A 16,162-nucleotide genomic window follows, 5' to 3' on the forward strand; every position below is an offset into this window, starting at 1 on the left:
AAATTCTACATCTAATATCTCATTTGAAAGGTATTGCAGGTAAGTACTTTAGGAACTTTGAATCATTACATTAGCATGTATACTTTTTACATAAAACACAATAAGCTGTTTTAAAAGTGGACACAGTGCAATTTTCACAGCTCTTGGGGGAGGTAAAGTATTGTTAGGTTTCACAGGTAAGTAAGTCACTTACAGGTTTCTGTTTTTGGTCCAAGGTAGCCCACCGTTGGGGGTTCAGAGCAACCCCAAAGTCACCACACCAGCAGCTCAGGGCCGGTCAGGTGCAGAGGTCAAAGAGGTGCCCAAAACACATAGGCTTCAATGGAGAGAAGGGGGTGCCCTGGTTCCAGTCTGCCAGCAGGTAAGTACCCGCGTCTTCGGAGAGCAGACCAGGGGGGTTTTGTAGGGCACCGGGGGGGACACAAGTCAGCACAAAAAGTACACCCTCAGCAGCGCGGGGGCGGCCAGGTGCAGTGTGCAAACACGCGTCGGGTTTACAATGGTTTTCAATGAGAGATCAAGGGATCTCTTCAGCGTTGCAGGCAGGCAAGGGGGGGCTCCTCGGGGTAGCCACCACCTGGACAAGGGAGAGGGCCTCCTGGGGGTCACTCCTGCACAGGAGTTCCGTTCCTTTAGGTGCTGGGGGCTGCGGGTGCAGGGTCTTTTCCAGCCGTCGGGAAATGGAGTTCAGGCAGTCGCGGTCAGGGGGAGCCTCGGGATCCCCTCTGCAGGCGTCGCTGTGGGGACTCAGGGGGGACAACTTTGGTTACTCACGGACTCTGAGTCGCCGGAGGGTCCTCCCTGAGGTGTTGGTTCTCCACCAGTCGAGTCGGGGTCGCCGGGTGCAGTGTTGCAAGTCTCACGCTTCTTGCGGGGATTTGCAGGGGTCTTTAAATCTGCTCCTTGAAACAAAGTTGCAGTTCTTTTGGAGCAGTGCCGCTGCCCTCGGGAGTTTCTTGTCTTTCTTGAAGCAGGGCAGTCCTCAGAGGATTCAGAGGTCGCTGGTCCCTTGGAAAGCGTCGCTGGAGCAGGTTTCTTTGGAAGGCAGGAGACAGGCCGGTAAGTCTGGGGCCAAAGCAGTTGGTGTCTTCTGTTCTTCCTCTGCAGGGGTTTTTCAGCTCAGCAGTCGTCTTCTTGTAGTTTCAGGAATCTAAATTCTGAGGTTCAGGGAAGCCCTTAAATACTAAATTTAAGGGCGTGTTTAGGTCTGGGGGGTTAGTAGCCAATGGCTACTAGCCCTGAGGGTGGGTACACCCTCTTTGTGCCTCCTCCCAAGGGGAGGGGGTCACATTCCTATCCCTATTGGGGGAATCCTCCTTCTACAAGATGGAGGATTTCTAAAAGTCAGAGTCACCTCAGCTCAGGTGCTGTCCTGACTGGCCAGTGACTCCTCCTTGTTATTCTCATTATTTCTCCTGGACTTGCCGCCAAAAGTGGGGGCTGTGTCCAGGGGGCAGGCATCTCTACTAGCTGGAGTGCCCTGGGGCATTGTAACACGAAGCTTGAGCCTTTGAAGCTCACTGCTAGGTGTTACAGTTCCTGCAGGGGGGAGGTGCACAAAGGCTCTCACCGCATGAGGTCAGACACTCGTCTCTCAGCAGCAGGCTGGCACAGACCAGTCAGTCCTGCACTGAACAATTGGGTAAAATACAGGGGGTATCTCTAAGATGCCCTCTGTGTGCATTTTTTAATAAATCCAACACTGGCATCAGTGTGGGTTTATTATTCTGAGAAGTTTGATACCAAACTTCCCAGTATTCAGTGTAGCCATTATGGAGCTGTGGAGTTCATTTTTGACAGACTCCCAGACCATATACTCTTATGGCTACCCTGCACTTACAATGTCTAAGGTTTTGCTTAGACACTGTAGGGGCATAGTGCTCATGCACTGGTGCCCTCACCTATGGTATAGTGCACCCTGCCTTAGGGCTGTAAGGCCTACTAGAGGGGTGACTTATCTATACTGCATAGGCAGTGTGAGGTTGGCATGGCACCCTGAGGGGAGTGCCATGTCGACTTACTCGTTTTGTTCTCATCAGCACACACAAGCTGGCAAGCAGTGTGTCTGTGCTGAGTGAGGGGTCCCCAGGGTGGCATAAGATATGCTGCAGCCCTTAGAGACCTTCCCTAGCATCAGGGCCCTTGGTACCAGGGGTACCAGTTACAAGGGACTTACCTGGATGCCAGGGTGTGCCAATTGTGGAATCAAAAGTACATTTTAGGTGAAAGAACACTGGTGCTGGGGCCTGGTTAGCAGGGTCCCAGCACACTTCTCAGTCAAGTCAGCATCAGTATCAGGCAAAAAGTGGGGGGTAACTGCAACAGGGAGCCATTTCTTTACACCTCCTCTCAGCTGTGCTGCTGCCAGAGAAGAACAAACACCATAAAAATGTAATTACCTAGGAGACTTACAGCATCACAGTGGCATATGTGTGATGTAAAGGTCAAGCTCTGTCCTGACACAATAACTTGACTTGATAAAGAGCCCTGGCTCATGCAGCCTGATAAACAAATGATCACAGATGCACAGTTTGACTCCAGATGGCTCTAAGAGTCAGGAAAATGGGTGCTGCTGACCACGAAGACAGCGATAGGGAAGGACTCACAAGAATAAGGAAGTTGGTGGTTACACAACATAAAGGGTAGGAGGTGCTAATGGAGCGTTAACGTTGAAGACCTTTTCTTGATTCTTACTATTTGTTTACAATAAGTGCTATAATTTTTTTGTGTGCTGCAGCAGGCGCCATTTTGTAAAATAAAGGATTGTGATGCAGTATGTTTATAACATCTCGAACCAGTTAGGGTATGATTTGCAAGTTAAAGATTATTTTTGTGAAGGGTAGTGGGGAGCGATATTTGTGTAAAATAATTCTGGAGTTCATCAAGACCTTTTTTGTGGAAGCGTAGCAAGAACGATATATATCCCTAGCCAAGCTCCGCTTTCCACAAGTTCAGTAGTTGACTGCAGTTTAAATTCCTTGTTTTATTGTTTGTCTAAACACTGTGAAAACAGATTTTAGGTTTTTAATAAGATCCAGAATGTATATACAGTTGCTTGTCTACACTTAAGGCAATGCAGTCTGTTAGGCATGCCCTGGAGGTCTGGTATTGAGGCTTGTCAGTATAATGCAGTAAACCCAGTGTCCGGCTACATACCCTGCGATGAAGTCAGCTGTTAGAGCTCAAAGCTGAGGCCGGTGTACAGCACTGAGTCTCTAGTCCAGTACATGAGAATACTATTAAGCTTCTAGCGAAAACACCGAGGGTGATATGACAGAAAGTGGGCACTGGAAGTACAAGGTAAGGCAGACTCACCCACAGTTTGGGGTTGACAAGTATCGTAAATAGTTGAAGAGCTAGAGTAGTGCTATTTTAGCACTTTAGAAAGTGGTATTTGGTTGCTTGTCTCCTACACTCTAAAGCCATGTGCTAATGGACTTGGAATTATAGCAGGATCTGTTGGGATCTCAAAGGTAAACAATAGAACATAACAAAATAACATACACAACACAAAGTAACAAAGCATGTTAAACACAATTGGCACAACAAAACAGGCAAAACATGAAAGCAACACAACTACTCCCAGTAAAACGAAAGACATCCAAGTGCAATAATACAGCACAAAAGTTCAACAGCACTAAAATGCATCATTGCCACAAGAACATGCCACACAACACATATGCACAACCGTTGTTGTCACCCTTTATCACCATCCGAAACCTGCTTTCATAATACAATGGTAAGTCGCTGCCTTAAGTTACCACAAAGGATATGGAATAGCTCCAGGTAAAAAAATGTTTTGTGATCATGCCCCTAGACAGACCATTTATCAGGTATAATGCAAATCAAGCAATCACTGTCCTGTCAGCGCGAGAATGTGAGATAAAATGAGGCCCATGTTCGAATTCATAACCTTCTGTGACAGTTCAAATAGTTTTTTAATGGAGCACTGGAGTAACTCAAAGCAATACATGCGGGATGAGAGACCAAAAACGGTCTATGCTGGTTTGTGGAAAACGGAACCTCTTTATATCAATTGAGCATCAGATTCCAGCTTGGGAGTAACTGGTTGGTATTCTCAGAATATGTGGGAATGGTGCACTGTTTTAGAGGGTAGGAATTCTCTTTAGAGGGTAGGAATTCTCTTTAGAGGGTAGGAATTCTCGCCACAAACACGCCTGCAGCTTTATCGGTGACGTACTTTCAAAGTCTGACTACCCGTTTCTACACAAGATGTAAGCCTGCTTTGGTTATAAAGATGAGAGCGGCTCAGAGGACACTGCACTCACTGGCTACCTGTCGCTTTACTTAGGGTAACAAGCAAACGATCAGATGGGGATGATTTCTGATAACTACCAACAAAGTTCTTATTCAACTTGGTGACCAGAGGTAAAGGGACCTTAACTCTGTCGCACAACTGTGCCAACCCTTTTTTGTGCCATGCCTCCATTGATTGATTGTATGCGTTTTGGCACAGTTGTTCAAACGAAGCACCATGAAAGGATGGTTTCTGTAAACCTGCAATGTGAGTCTACAAAAACAGTACTTGAGATGCAGTATTGAACAAAGCATTGTTTCTTGATAGATTGCACATTAATAATTTACAGAAACCGCCATTAATTTATAATTCAGCTGGGGCAGCGCAATAGTGTGCTATTTTGGTACAGATGGGCTTTTGAAAGTGACCGAAACGGCGATATATGTTTATAGTGCAAATGTTGGTTTTACTTAACATTGGTTCAAAGGGCTGCGGCCAATTGTAAGGGATCTTAGTGCTATTAAATGGCTGGTGCCTGCAGAGGCCCGCACATGGTTTGACGTATGATTTGCTACAGGGAGACCTGTAATGAGGACAGATGTTTAGTTATTGAGGTTACGCATGTAGGAGATCGCCTGGGTGGTAAATGCCCTGGTAGAAACCTCCACCCAACTGTTGCACACATGCGCTCAAAAACAAAACTACAATCGTACCTACATTTATTTGAATTTATAACAGAAAAATAACTTTCTCAGCAGTACCAAAAAACAGTTATGGTTTTACAATTGTGTTAGGATCACGTTGTCATAAATTCTCTCACAAGACGTGTTTGTCATAAGGAGTGGAATTTTGGTTATGCCAAAAATGTCTATTTGTATACTAATGCACTAAGGGTTTCCTTTGACTTCAGGAACTATACATTCAAAAGTGTGATGTGCATTGTGCTGATTTTCAGGTCTGGCCTTTGAGACAGGTTTACTTGTCTCACTAGACTTTTGTTTTTCTAAACGACATTCAAGACATAATATAGAATCATAGAGCGGTTCTTAGCCAGTGGGCATCATCATTTGGTCTGTTTAATTGTTATTCACGTTGTGCTCCTGCCTACCACAGTATGCAGCACGGGGCAAATGGTCAGCCTACTTTACCCAATGGCTCCCTTCACTATGAGTGACTGCACAAAGCCTGTGTACACGATTCTCTTCCTAAAATACTTCCTCTCTTCAGTGATAAAACTAGTTTAAAGTGTGATTTTTAATTGTATTTATTATAGTAACTTAGAAAACAGCTGTTTGTTTTGCCTACACTTCAGCTGCGTTGTTAAATGGTGATTTATTTGCTGTATTACCTTTTAAATGCCTCAGTTCCTAAAGTTCCAAAAAAAGGAAACCCCATACTTTCTGAAGCAAGTAAAACATGATATACAGTAGACATGCACAATTATCTCAAATTAATTGACTGGTTATGTAGTGACTAGGGTTTCCGATGCTGGTGCAGTAATCTTTTGCTGCCCAGAGTCGGATTTAATTGGCTGTAGTGCAGCTGGTCTGTTTCCTCCTGAGAAGACCCACATCATAAGAATCCTTAAGCTGCTCCTTATGAAATGGATGCTGACCTGCAGAAAAGTCTCCAGTGCTGTGGATAGGAGTTCTAATGTGAGCTTCCCTCCCCATTTCTGGTGGTTAGTGATAGCTGACAAGTCATTAGGTACATGCCTTTGTATCTCTAACAGATTAGTCATGCTACCTACTGACCCTTCTTAGAGTATGTGTGCAGTCTGTCATGACTGGGATCCCTCACTTTCCTATGAGTATGAGATTATGATACATCTGACTTGGGGTCTGATTATGTATCTTTAAGCTAGGAATTGTCACTGAGTCAGCCCTAACTTTCGCTGGCGACTGGACAGTTGTGCGCCTGCGCATATCCCTGCACCGTTCATTCCTCCTGCCTACTACCCCAGGACAGGCCTTTGTAGCCAGGCCGTTCTGTGTTGTGGTTTGGATCAACAACCTGTTTGTGTTCACCCACTTGATTCAGCAGCACTACCTGTGGCTTGCGAGAGGAAATACTTACACAGATGAAGGGACCACGAGTGTGACAACTATGCGCACATGCAGCAAATAATTGTCCCGTGTTCCCATCCTGCATATCTTTTATCTAGCTCAGGAAGACAGGCTGCAGCCTCTGATTGACTGAGTCATAGCTGAGTTAGTCAGAGACAGACTGGGAGCCCCACTGATTTTTGTGGGATGTTTGCCATCTAAGGAGATTCTGAAATACTTCATGCTTGTTTACAGCTGACTAGACAGCAAAACAAGAAATACGAAATGTGCACTTGAATTTGGTTGGTTCTTGCCACATTTTCAGTTACCCTGATTTTCCTGAAATGACCTGTCATTAACCACTATGGTAAGATGCTCTTCGGAGCTAGAGAAACAGTTCAACAGCTGACGCTGGTGAAGCATAGTTCAGTTGGTGGCATCCAATGATATGTGTATTAAGTGCAGCTCCTACCTTTTGTCTTTCCCATTACTTATAAATGCTGGACAGCCCTGAGTTGCAGTAGGGCCTCTTGTTCCATCTTTGGGCTGTACTGGCCAGTTGGGTCAAATGACGTACACTAGAACTTTAGGTTGCAGAACTCATTAAGTTTTGTTTTGGTGAGAGGCTGCCAATAAAGGGTTGGGGGCACTGATGTCTGTGGTGGCTTGGAGTCATCTTAAGGACTGTTATTGTTTGGTAGCATGATGAAAGACAGGCACCATGCACTTGATTACTGGACCATCAGCCCATTTGCATGCCCAGTATCAAAGGAGGCTAGTCCACCACCTTCCAAATGCAATGTATTTCAGGGGTCTTTCACTTAAGAGGGACAGTACTGTATGTGCAGGTAGAAGGAGGCATGGAAAAGCAGTTGCCAGTTGAAATTTTGTTAAATGAGCAGTGGCATACATATCTTTTCTCTTTGGTTTGTACTCATGCCTGTGAATCTTTCTGTGCATAGTCCTCTGTTGTAGAAATGTATATGTCCAGGGTGCCGTAGACCTCAGAGACTGGCTGAGGTGTGTGTGTGTGTGTGTGTGTGTGTCTAAAAAGAAATGCTTGGGATTAATGTTCTACAGTCTGAGAGACCCCTGGCTTCTAGGATACTTGGGCTGATCGCATTCAGAACCTCCCATGTGCACACTATTAGACCTGTCTGCTTTAGGGTGTTTTTCACCAAACATTTTGCCTTCTCACTACTATTTCTCTGAATTCGTTATTGCTGGCTTTAGGGCTCTGTGCACTTTACCACTGCTAACCAGTGCTACTGTGCTTGTGCTGACTTCCTAAAGTCTGGTAAAATTGGCTTACATCTGATTGGCATAGTTAATTTACGTATAAGTCCCTTGTAGAGCCAGGGCCTATAAATGAAATGCTTCTAGTGGGTGTGCTGCACATATTATGCCACCCACTTAAGTAGCCCCTTAAAATATGTCTGAAGTATGCCATTTAAAACTGCCAATTTGTCTTAACAATACAACCGCCTTGCCAAGCCTTAAAGTCCCCTTTTATTGCATATTATTCACCCCTAAGGTGGCCCTAGGTAGCCCATAGGACAGGGCACACTGTAATTACAAGGTTGGACATGTACTTTTAGCTTTTGCATGTCCTGGTAGTGAAAAACACACAAACTATGAGGTGTACATCTCTCCTAACATAATTTTGGGTTACCTTATTACATTACATTTAATAAGTGCTATTTTTGACTAGAAGCAGGTACGAAATTCATGTTTAGTATCCAAGAAATTGCAACTTAAAACCCCCTTTAATGATGGAGTCAGATTTGAGGTTACAATTTTGAAAATGCCACTTTTCAGAAAGTTGGCATTTACCTGCCCTAGCTATTTTGTGCCCGCAGCCTGGTTCTGGGTCAGATGGCTGAATGTAGTTGGCAGTTGGACTTTTATTCTTCCCAGTCAGCCGCACAATAGAGGAATTGGGTGTGCCTCGATGGGCCATCACTGGCAGGATGGGGGGACGGAGCTGGGGAAATCAGTATGCTGTGCCCTGCATTCACACAAATGATTTCACACCACTTCATTGTTCAGATGGCCAGCCTGGAGTTATGGCCGGGAAAGCAGGAAACCATAAGCAAAAGGAATTCTCTAGAAATGTCTACTTCAAAGATGACACCAGGTATAAAAATAGGACCCTCAGACCCACTCTTAGATTCACTTTCTGGACCTGCGGAATGACTCTGAGGAATCTCTGCTCCTGTGACCTGCTGTGTACTTCAGAAGAACGCTCTGCTGTCTGAAGCCTGCCTTGAACCCCCAGAGACCTACCATTCTGCCTAAGCCCTACTCCACTTCTTGAACCCAGGACTACCAGAAAAAATGAAAAACAGTATTATAATTGTTCTGCCTTGTTGTAACTATTATTTCTTTTAACTTTTTACAGAAAGCACCGGTCCCATCAGACCCACTAGATGCATTGTCTGCGACTTTAGGGACGGGTGAGCGAAAACCGACAGAAACAAAACCTGCTGTGGATAAAGTGAAGGTAAGGAACACATCATCCACAACATAAAATAGGGTTCAGTTTAAAATAACTCTTTAATGTGAATTATATGTATTGAATAGGTGAAAAATGTTATTAACGGTCGCATTCACTTAGTTATGTACACAACTGCAATATAGTTTAGACATCATGAAATGCTGCCATTGAATTGTTGAACTGCATATTTTTGACTCACTTCTGCAGCATTCTAACTACACGGCTAAATAGCGAGGATCGTCATACATTAAAAGGATCCTTAGTTCAGACAGTAGGCAAAGTCGGAATAAATGAAGGGGGTGCTTATTGTAAAATGATCAAACGTAAACAGCTTCCTCTAACAAAAACCTAAGGAGAAAATTGGACAACATCCAAGCTTTTATCATCGTTATGTACAGCAGTCATTTGCTGTCAATCAGCTTTGTGCTATCCTACATATACATAAACACACACACACACACACGTGCACATCTCGAAAATGAACTAACACCTTGATTACTATGTACATTTTCTAGAAATACCCTTTAGGAAGTCACAACTTTTAAATAACGTAATATTCAACTGTTCCTTGAAAATAAACTGTACGTCATCTGGGAAATGGTTACTATCTGAAATGAATGAGTTTTTCAAGTGATAGAGTGCTCAGTGTGTGCACAAGTTCTGAAATAACTGTGTCTCTTTTTAGGACGCACGACTGAAACAATTTTCACTGGGAACTTTTATTAATTGCAACGTGGCATATGTCGTTTACAGTTGATATGAACTTACAATGCACAATATCTCAAGAACCAGGTTCACAAAATAGAAAATAGTTATTTTCATTTTTTATAGCGCCAACCTGGACCCATAGAGCTTGTGAACCCTTTAATATGGAAACAGACCACATTGCACATTAATTATTTGACCAGGATCACAGGATTTTCAGCTGAGGCTAGGATACAAACCTGATTCCACCTGTACCAAAGGTGGCATTTATAGCCATTTGGCCACTTCTGAGCGTGTAAAGCTGTGTTAATACAAATGTATAAAGGTGCACATTTGTCAAGCCTTGCATGGTGTATAACTGCTGCAAAAAGACACTCCGACTAGATTGTTTGGTATTGCGTTAAAAAAAGTCAGGTCTTTAAGGACTTCCCAAAACAGCCTAAAGAAGGAATTGAGCCTCACCTATCATATTTGTGCCACAATAACGCCTTAGTATGTTCTTAGGAGAACTTTGCCAATCACTTCCCAGTAAAAATTCATAGATTTGTAGGTAGAGATGAAAGTGGGTCCCTCTGACTAGCATAACAAGCAATGTAATCAACTAGCAGCATAGCATCTAATGGCAGACAGTTCCTCTCCTTTTTCATTACTTTTTGGCGTCATGCCCTAGTAGTATTGTATTGCTCACTTGGATTGATATTTCAATAGTTGTGTGAAGAAAAAGGACAGCCACTAGTTTCATTGCTAAATTTTCGAGTATTTAAACAATCATTAAGTTTCTAATTTTAGAAATATAGATTTTCCCACGGGTGTGATGGAGTTATACGGCAGCATACATTAAATTACTTATAGTGACCACATTAGGGCACAGTGCGCGCCGTGTGGCAGCCTCTTCATTGGTCAGCACAGAGGAATTGTCAACAGAGAATTGAGGTGTCAAAGCTTGCTAGCTAGGCGGTCTGTCAAGCTGGACATTGCAGCTGAGCATGCAACCTACTATACCTACTGCACTTATGGGACCATATTCACTCTAGATGAGTTTGACAAAGACTCGATAATTGGTGTTATATAGATCTTTAGTATATATGTGGCAGGGGTGGCTTAGAAGAAGTTATGCATGGATGATTTACTGTTTGAGGCTTGCAAAAGCCAAGAGTAAACTGAATACCCACTCAGGACTATGTACATGAGAGTAAGCCAGACTAGGAGTATTTCAAATGGAATAAGGCATCCTGGTATGATATCAAATTATATTTCGTTTATTTATTCGTAATGGCTTAGGTTTCTTTTGGTCTCCCTTGCCTCTAAAGAACATTTTTTCACAAGAAACGAAAAGTAACTCTCACCATCCCAATCCCTAACCCTTTGCCCCCACCCAACGCCTGAACTACCACTAAGTTTATTCTTAGCAGCGAGCTGGGCATAATAGTGGAAAATAGTGTGGGTAGCAAAAAAGTATTGCGCTCTGTCTTCTGTTCACTTCTTTCTTTGTGACGGGATCATTACATAAGGTTTTGTCATTGAGAGCCTGTCACACTCGGTGACAAAACCTTAGACTAGAGAGACGAGGGGTCTGATGTAAAGTTTGAGGACACAGTAGTGTCAGCAGGGCAAAAGAGTCAATTATTCTGTCCCCAGGACAGACAGTCAATCCCCCGCATTTAGAGATGCCCGTCACCCTCACGTACATTTTTTAACATTGACAGGATTCACCGCCACTGCGGTTCCATCAATGTTGTAAAACTTTGACAGATGGCTCAGTAAAACTTGACAGTCAGCTGTCAGACATTTAAAAAGGTTTTTTTCTCAAAAACAAATTCCCAAAGCGAGAGTTCGTTTTTAAAAAAAGTAAACCTAATGAACCCCCTCAACAAGGGAGTTTTCTCTCATGGCGAAGAGGTAACTTTTTTTTTTTTTTTTTCTAAAACTTGCCAATTAAAAAAAGACATCCAGCCACCTACTCTAATTGGGTGGATGGTGGGATAGGTAACCTCCGACAGCTGGTACTCCATCGGCCTGTTGGAGAAGTATTTCAGCAATGCATCCAGAGTAGGCTCCCTCATCAACATACTTTTGGTCCACCTATCTCTAAATTGTGAGTACTCTCTCAGCCAACAACTAAATCAGCCAGAAGTTCTCCTTTGTAGTCATTCAAAAAGAGATTCAGATTTTAGAAACAGAAGGAACTATTGAAGGTCATCCAGCTGATGGTTACTTCTGAGGAGATGTTCAATACTGCATGTCACATCCGTAGGCAGTCGCTTTGACTTTTCAAAGAGCCCACACTCCAGGTTAGATAGATCCACCTTTCTGCTCTATTATCAGTGTCAAAATGACTTGCTGTCATCAAGTGCATCATTCCCCAAAAGACGTGCGTGCTACTCTAAATGAAATAACGAGTTGGAGGTATAATACTTTGTCACTCAACACCTTTGGCATACATTCCCTGCTAGCATATATCATATTAATTTTACCTTGATGTAATTGTACCTTATAAGTACAAAACAATAATTAGTTCCATCGAAAAAGTGCAGTGTGAAATGTCTACTGATGAAAAACATATACTGTTATTCATTCTTCTCACAGCAGTGCTTATCGTCTTGCAACTGACTATGTTGAAACCACACTCACGCAGTGCAGGGAACACGGAATAGAGCGGTGCTGCATAATTCAACTGAATTGTGAAGAATACTAACAGATCAGTGTGTCACACTTTTTACTTTGCATTACAATTGAAAAAAGCGCCCCTGGCCATCTCTCTTCCTCTTCTTTAAATACCTCACAGCCCTCGAGTTCCAACCTCAAAGTCCAGACATTCTACCTATAAACATTCACCTCCGGACATGCACATCTTGTTATACTTTTCTGCCCAATTGAGAACATGATAACTCTCGATATCTCAATAATCGCAGCAAAAGCAATGTGCTTCATAGACGAATCATTGGACTCTTGTTTTCACAAATGTGTTTGAGGCTGTCAGCAAAGAAACGTCCTCCCAAGCAATGGACATAGAAAGAGCATCACCTAGAAACACTGTCACCCAGAGCTCCCTTGAAATTACTTGATCTCATTATTCTTATTAACGCTCCAAATTCCAGGATAACCACATACTTCTGCACTGTTCTTGTCATCTTCTTTGTTTGTCAGACACCTGCGTGCACTGTATGCTTTCACACCTCATTCACATTACACCCTTTCCCACGGTGACATTCATCACATTCCTTCTTGTAATGATGCTGGTTCTTATTTACTACTCTCAATTCTCTGATGCTCAACATTCCCAGCCCAGTCACTCCCAATCAGCTGCGGCCTACATTGGCACCTAGCCGAAGGGCACAAATAGTGACACAGCTCTCAGTTTTTATACAATACATCTGGATAATTTGAATGGTTTCCTCCAAGATCCCTACAATTTGCTCCCAGCTATAGACAATCCTTCACAATCCATTTGACATTTTCTTCCATCTCTTTAACGTGTGGCTGAGCAAGGTGGTCTCTAATGATCTTCCGCCACAGACTCAAGGAGCTTTAAATGCATCATCAACCTAAAATGTTGGCATTTAGTGTTCCTTACTAACTGTTTACCAAACATATATCACTGCTCTTACCTGCACAGGAAATTGTTTACGTTGAATCTTGCCTTCTATAACTTGCCTAAGATTTTCTCTATCACATGATTGTGTGTCTCGTCATTCCTATTGTCATGCTGAAGGAATGATTTCTGATGGATACTTCTAATCAAGGATTCTGCACCTTTACTATAGGACTAGGCACCAGCCTGGATCCATAGAATTCACAACTGTGCTCTGGCAGACTAGTACGTAGCACTCTATGGCTCTGCAGTGACTCTGTACCACCCCTATGCACTTGTCACTTCATTTCTTTCTATGCACTTTGATGGGGATTCAGAGCTCCACTTCTTGTCATTCTTCTGAGGATTTCAAAATGCTTCCACAGTGTGCCAGGCAATGATTATCTCACTAAAAGCAACAGAATTCAAGCCGCCCCCAGACTGCATGAAACCAATGGCAGCCATGTACCCACACAAGATCTATTTCTGGTGCTTGGGCTCCATGAACAACTCTAAGTTGTGCGACAAGTGTGCCTTCATTCTCCCTAAGCCCACCCGAAATCTGGAGATGATAGTCTATACCACTGAACACAAAAAGAGGTTGTAGACGAAGCACATGTCACAGTCATGCTCTAAGTTGCGGACACCGGTCGCATTCCTGTTCTATGGGCCGTTCCAGTGAAAAGTTCACTTCCTGCTTAAAGTCTTCCAGTAAGCAGAAGAAAAGTCCAAACGTTATGGGGCTAGCTTATAGACAACGTCAACCCTCACAGCCTGTCGCACAGCGGCTGACCCACTCATTTTGAAGTCATGAGTGGCACAGGCAGTATTGATGTAACTCAGGAGGGATAGCATTCCTCCATCTGATCCTCCCCTGCTGCACCAGCTTCCAAGGAACTTTAGTATGACCTCAGCAATAAATGCCAGCCTTTGGGAGGCATGATCCAACATTACCTCCACGCTGCACATCCATCATGTCTGACAGACTGGTCTTACACATTATTCATAAGGGTTATGCCTTGCCTTTTACCACAGCCTCTTTCCAACTCTCGCCTTACCCCTCACCAAATCACATTTCAGAAGAACATTCCTGTTGATGCAGGAGGTCTATTGGTTGCTCTCCAAAGATGCCATTGAGTGGGTACTGGATTCGGAGAGAGGGACTGGATGTTATTCCTGATGTTTGCCCATCTTAAAGAAGGAAGGAGGCATCAGGCCCATTCTGTACCTTTGCCTATGGAATGGACACAAGCATGATGCTCTGCATTGGGACCTCAAATCCCAATAGGTACATCATCAGGCTTGCCTCTTCTAGTCCATCCAGATCTTGAAAGAGATAGCACTGGATACACAGTGGTAGTTGGTGGATGCCAGTTTAATCTGCTGCAGGCCACTCTCTTTTCCACATTCAGGGCCTATAGTTGTAATAGATGTGTTGCTGCTGGGTTGGTGAGGTCATATGGAAGAAATGGGGATCAGAAGAATCTGGGCTCCGGATACTCACCAGCTCCATATCAACCTGCTGAAACTTTGGGCGATCCATCTGGTCCTGAAAGCTTTCCTGCCATCCATCAGAGATAGAATCGTGCTGGGCCTTCTGGACAACATGACCGCCATATGGTACTGCAACAGTTAAGCTGGAATGGGATCCTGAGTCCTGTGCCAGAAAGCTCCAAGCCTATGGCGTTAACTTGACCAGTAGAACATCTTCCTAGTCACCAACCACCTTTTGGGGTCCCTGATTGCAAAAGCGGACAAACTGAGCAGGCATCATCTGGTGCCTCATGAAAGGCACCTCAATTTCATGGTGTCATGTGATGTTGTTGATCAATGGGGTATTCTCCGGCTGTATCTATTCACCACAATCAAGAACATGCACTGTCAACAAATTCTGTACCTTGGAGTTTCTTCCAAGGCGCTCACTAGATGGTGCATTTTGGCTAGAATGGGTAGGACGGACTCCTGTACACCTTTCCTCCACTACCTCCCCTGCTTCGAATTCTGAGGAGAATCAAGTCAGGCTGGGCCCAAGCCATTCTCTACAAAAAGGACTGAGCCAGGACAGTGTGTGACCTAATGCTCCTGGGCCTAAGCATTTGTCCTCCAATCAGGCTTCCACTTTGGGAAGACCTTTTGTCTCAACAACAGGTCAGGGCCCTGCATCCGAGTCCCCACAATGTAAACCTCCATAAGTGGATATTGAGTGGTGGCAGCTAAATCTGTTTTACTTGCTGACTGAGGTGGTCGAGCTCATCCGTGCAGCCAGAACCCTTACACGAAGTCTATGTACGCTGGGCCAGAAAAGGTTTGTCACTTGATGTAGTGTCTCAAACACAGACCACTACAAGTTAGTGTTTTATGTTCTATTGGGTGTTCTTTCCATAGCAAGCAAGGCCTTGCAGTGGGCATGGTGAAATGTTATTTGTTGGCCCTGTCATTCTTCTTGTGTTTACCTGACCAACTATTGTTGTTTGAATCACCAGTTGTGGTGCATTTTCTAAAAGCATTGATGCACATTTCCCCAAGACATTTATGATGCTTCAGTGGGATGGTAATCTGGTCTTAATATTTTGAATGTGCACTCCTCATGAGCCGTGCATAGCTGCTTCCTTATTGTCATCACTTCCGCACATCATGTTAGTGAACTGCAGGTGCTGTTGGTACATTTGCTCTGCACCTCTGTTTTCTGCAGACCCAGGCTGGTGCCTAGGAATATTATAAAGTGGACGAATCTGTGATTAAAGTATCCAGCAGAAAGAGCATTGTTCACCTTAGACCTAGCTTTGCGCAATTCTAGTCTCAGCTTCTGACATACCCCTAACCAAACAGAATCCTTCTAAATCTAAAAGAACCCCTATGTGTAATAAAAAGATGTAAACAACCTAAATCAGGGTGCAAAAGTATTTGGTGACATCAAATACAGTTCAATGACACTAAATACCTCACCTTGCTAAGAACAGGTAACATCTGATTTATCTCTAACAGTACTGTTTGATCTGGTTACTCTTACTTGTATTTTTTATGTCACATAAGCAAACAAACACATATGTTCTTCCTACCACCATTACTGAGAGTAGGTAACAAGT

The 16,162-nt window shown here is 43.6% G+C and overlaps 1 protein-coding gene across 13 annotated transcripts in view; it reads left to right on the forward strand.

Moving 5' to 3' along the window:
- The window catches only part of CAST (calpastatin), a 513,209-nt gene that overhangs the window by 354,631 nt on the left and 142,416 nt on the right, over positions 1–16,162 (forward strand). For all 13 annotated transcript variants that reach the window (XM_069225757.1, XM_069225792.1, XM_069225782.1 and 10 more), the window contains one exon: positions 8,705–8,806. In XM_069225757.1, the coding sequence (XP_069081858.1) occupies positions 8,705–8,806 (102 nt within the window). The remainder of the gene's footprint in view (positions 1–8,704; positions 8,807–16,162) is intronic.

Source organism: Pleurodeles waltl, chromosome 1_1 (genome assembly GCF_031143425.1).
Source record: "Pleurodeles waltl isolate 20211129_DDA chromosome 1_1, aPleWal1.hap1.20221129, whole genome shotgun sequence".
In the NCBI taxonomy this organism is placed as follows: Eukaryota; Metazoa; Chordata; class Amphibia; order Caudata; family Salamandridae; genus Pleurodeles; species Pleurodeles waltl.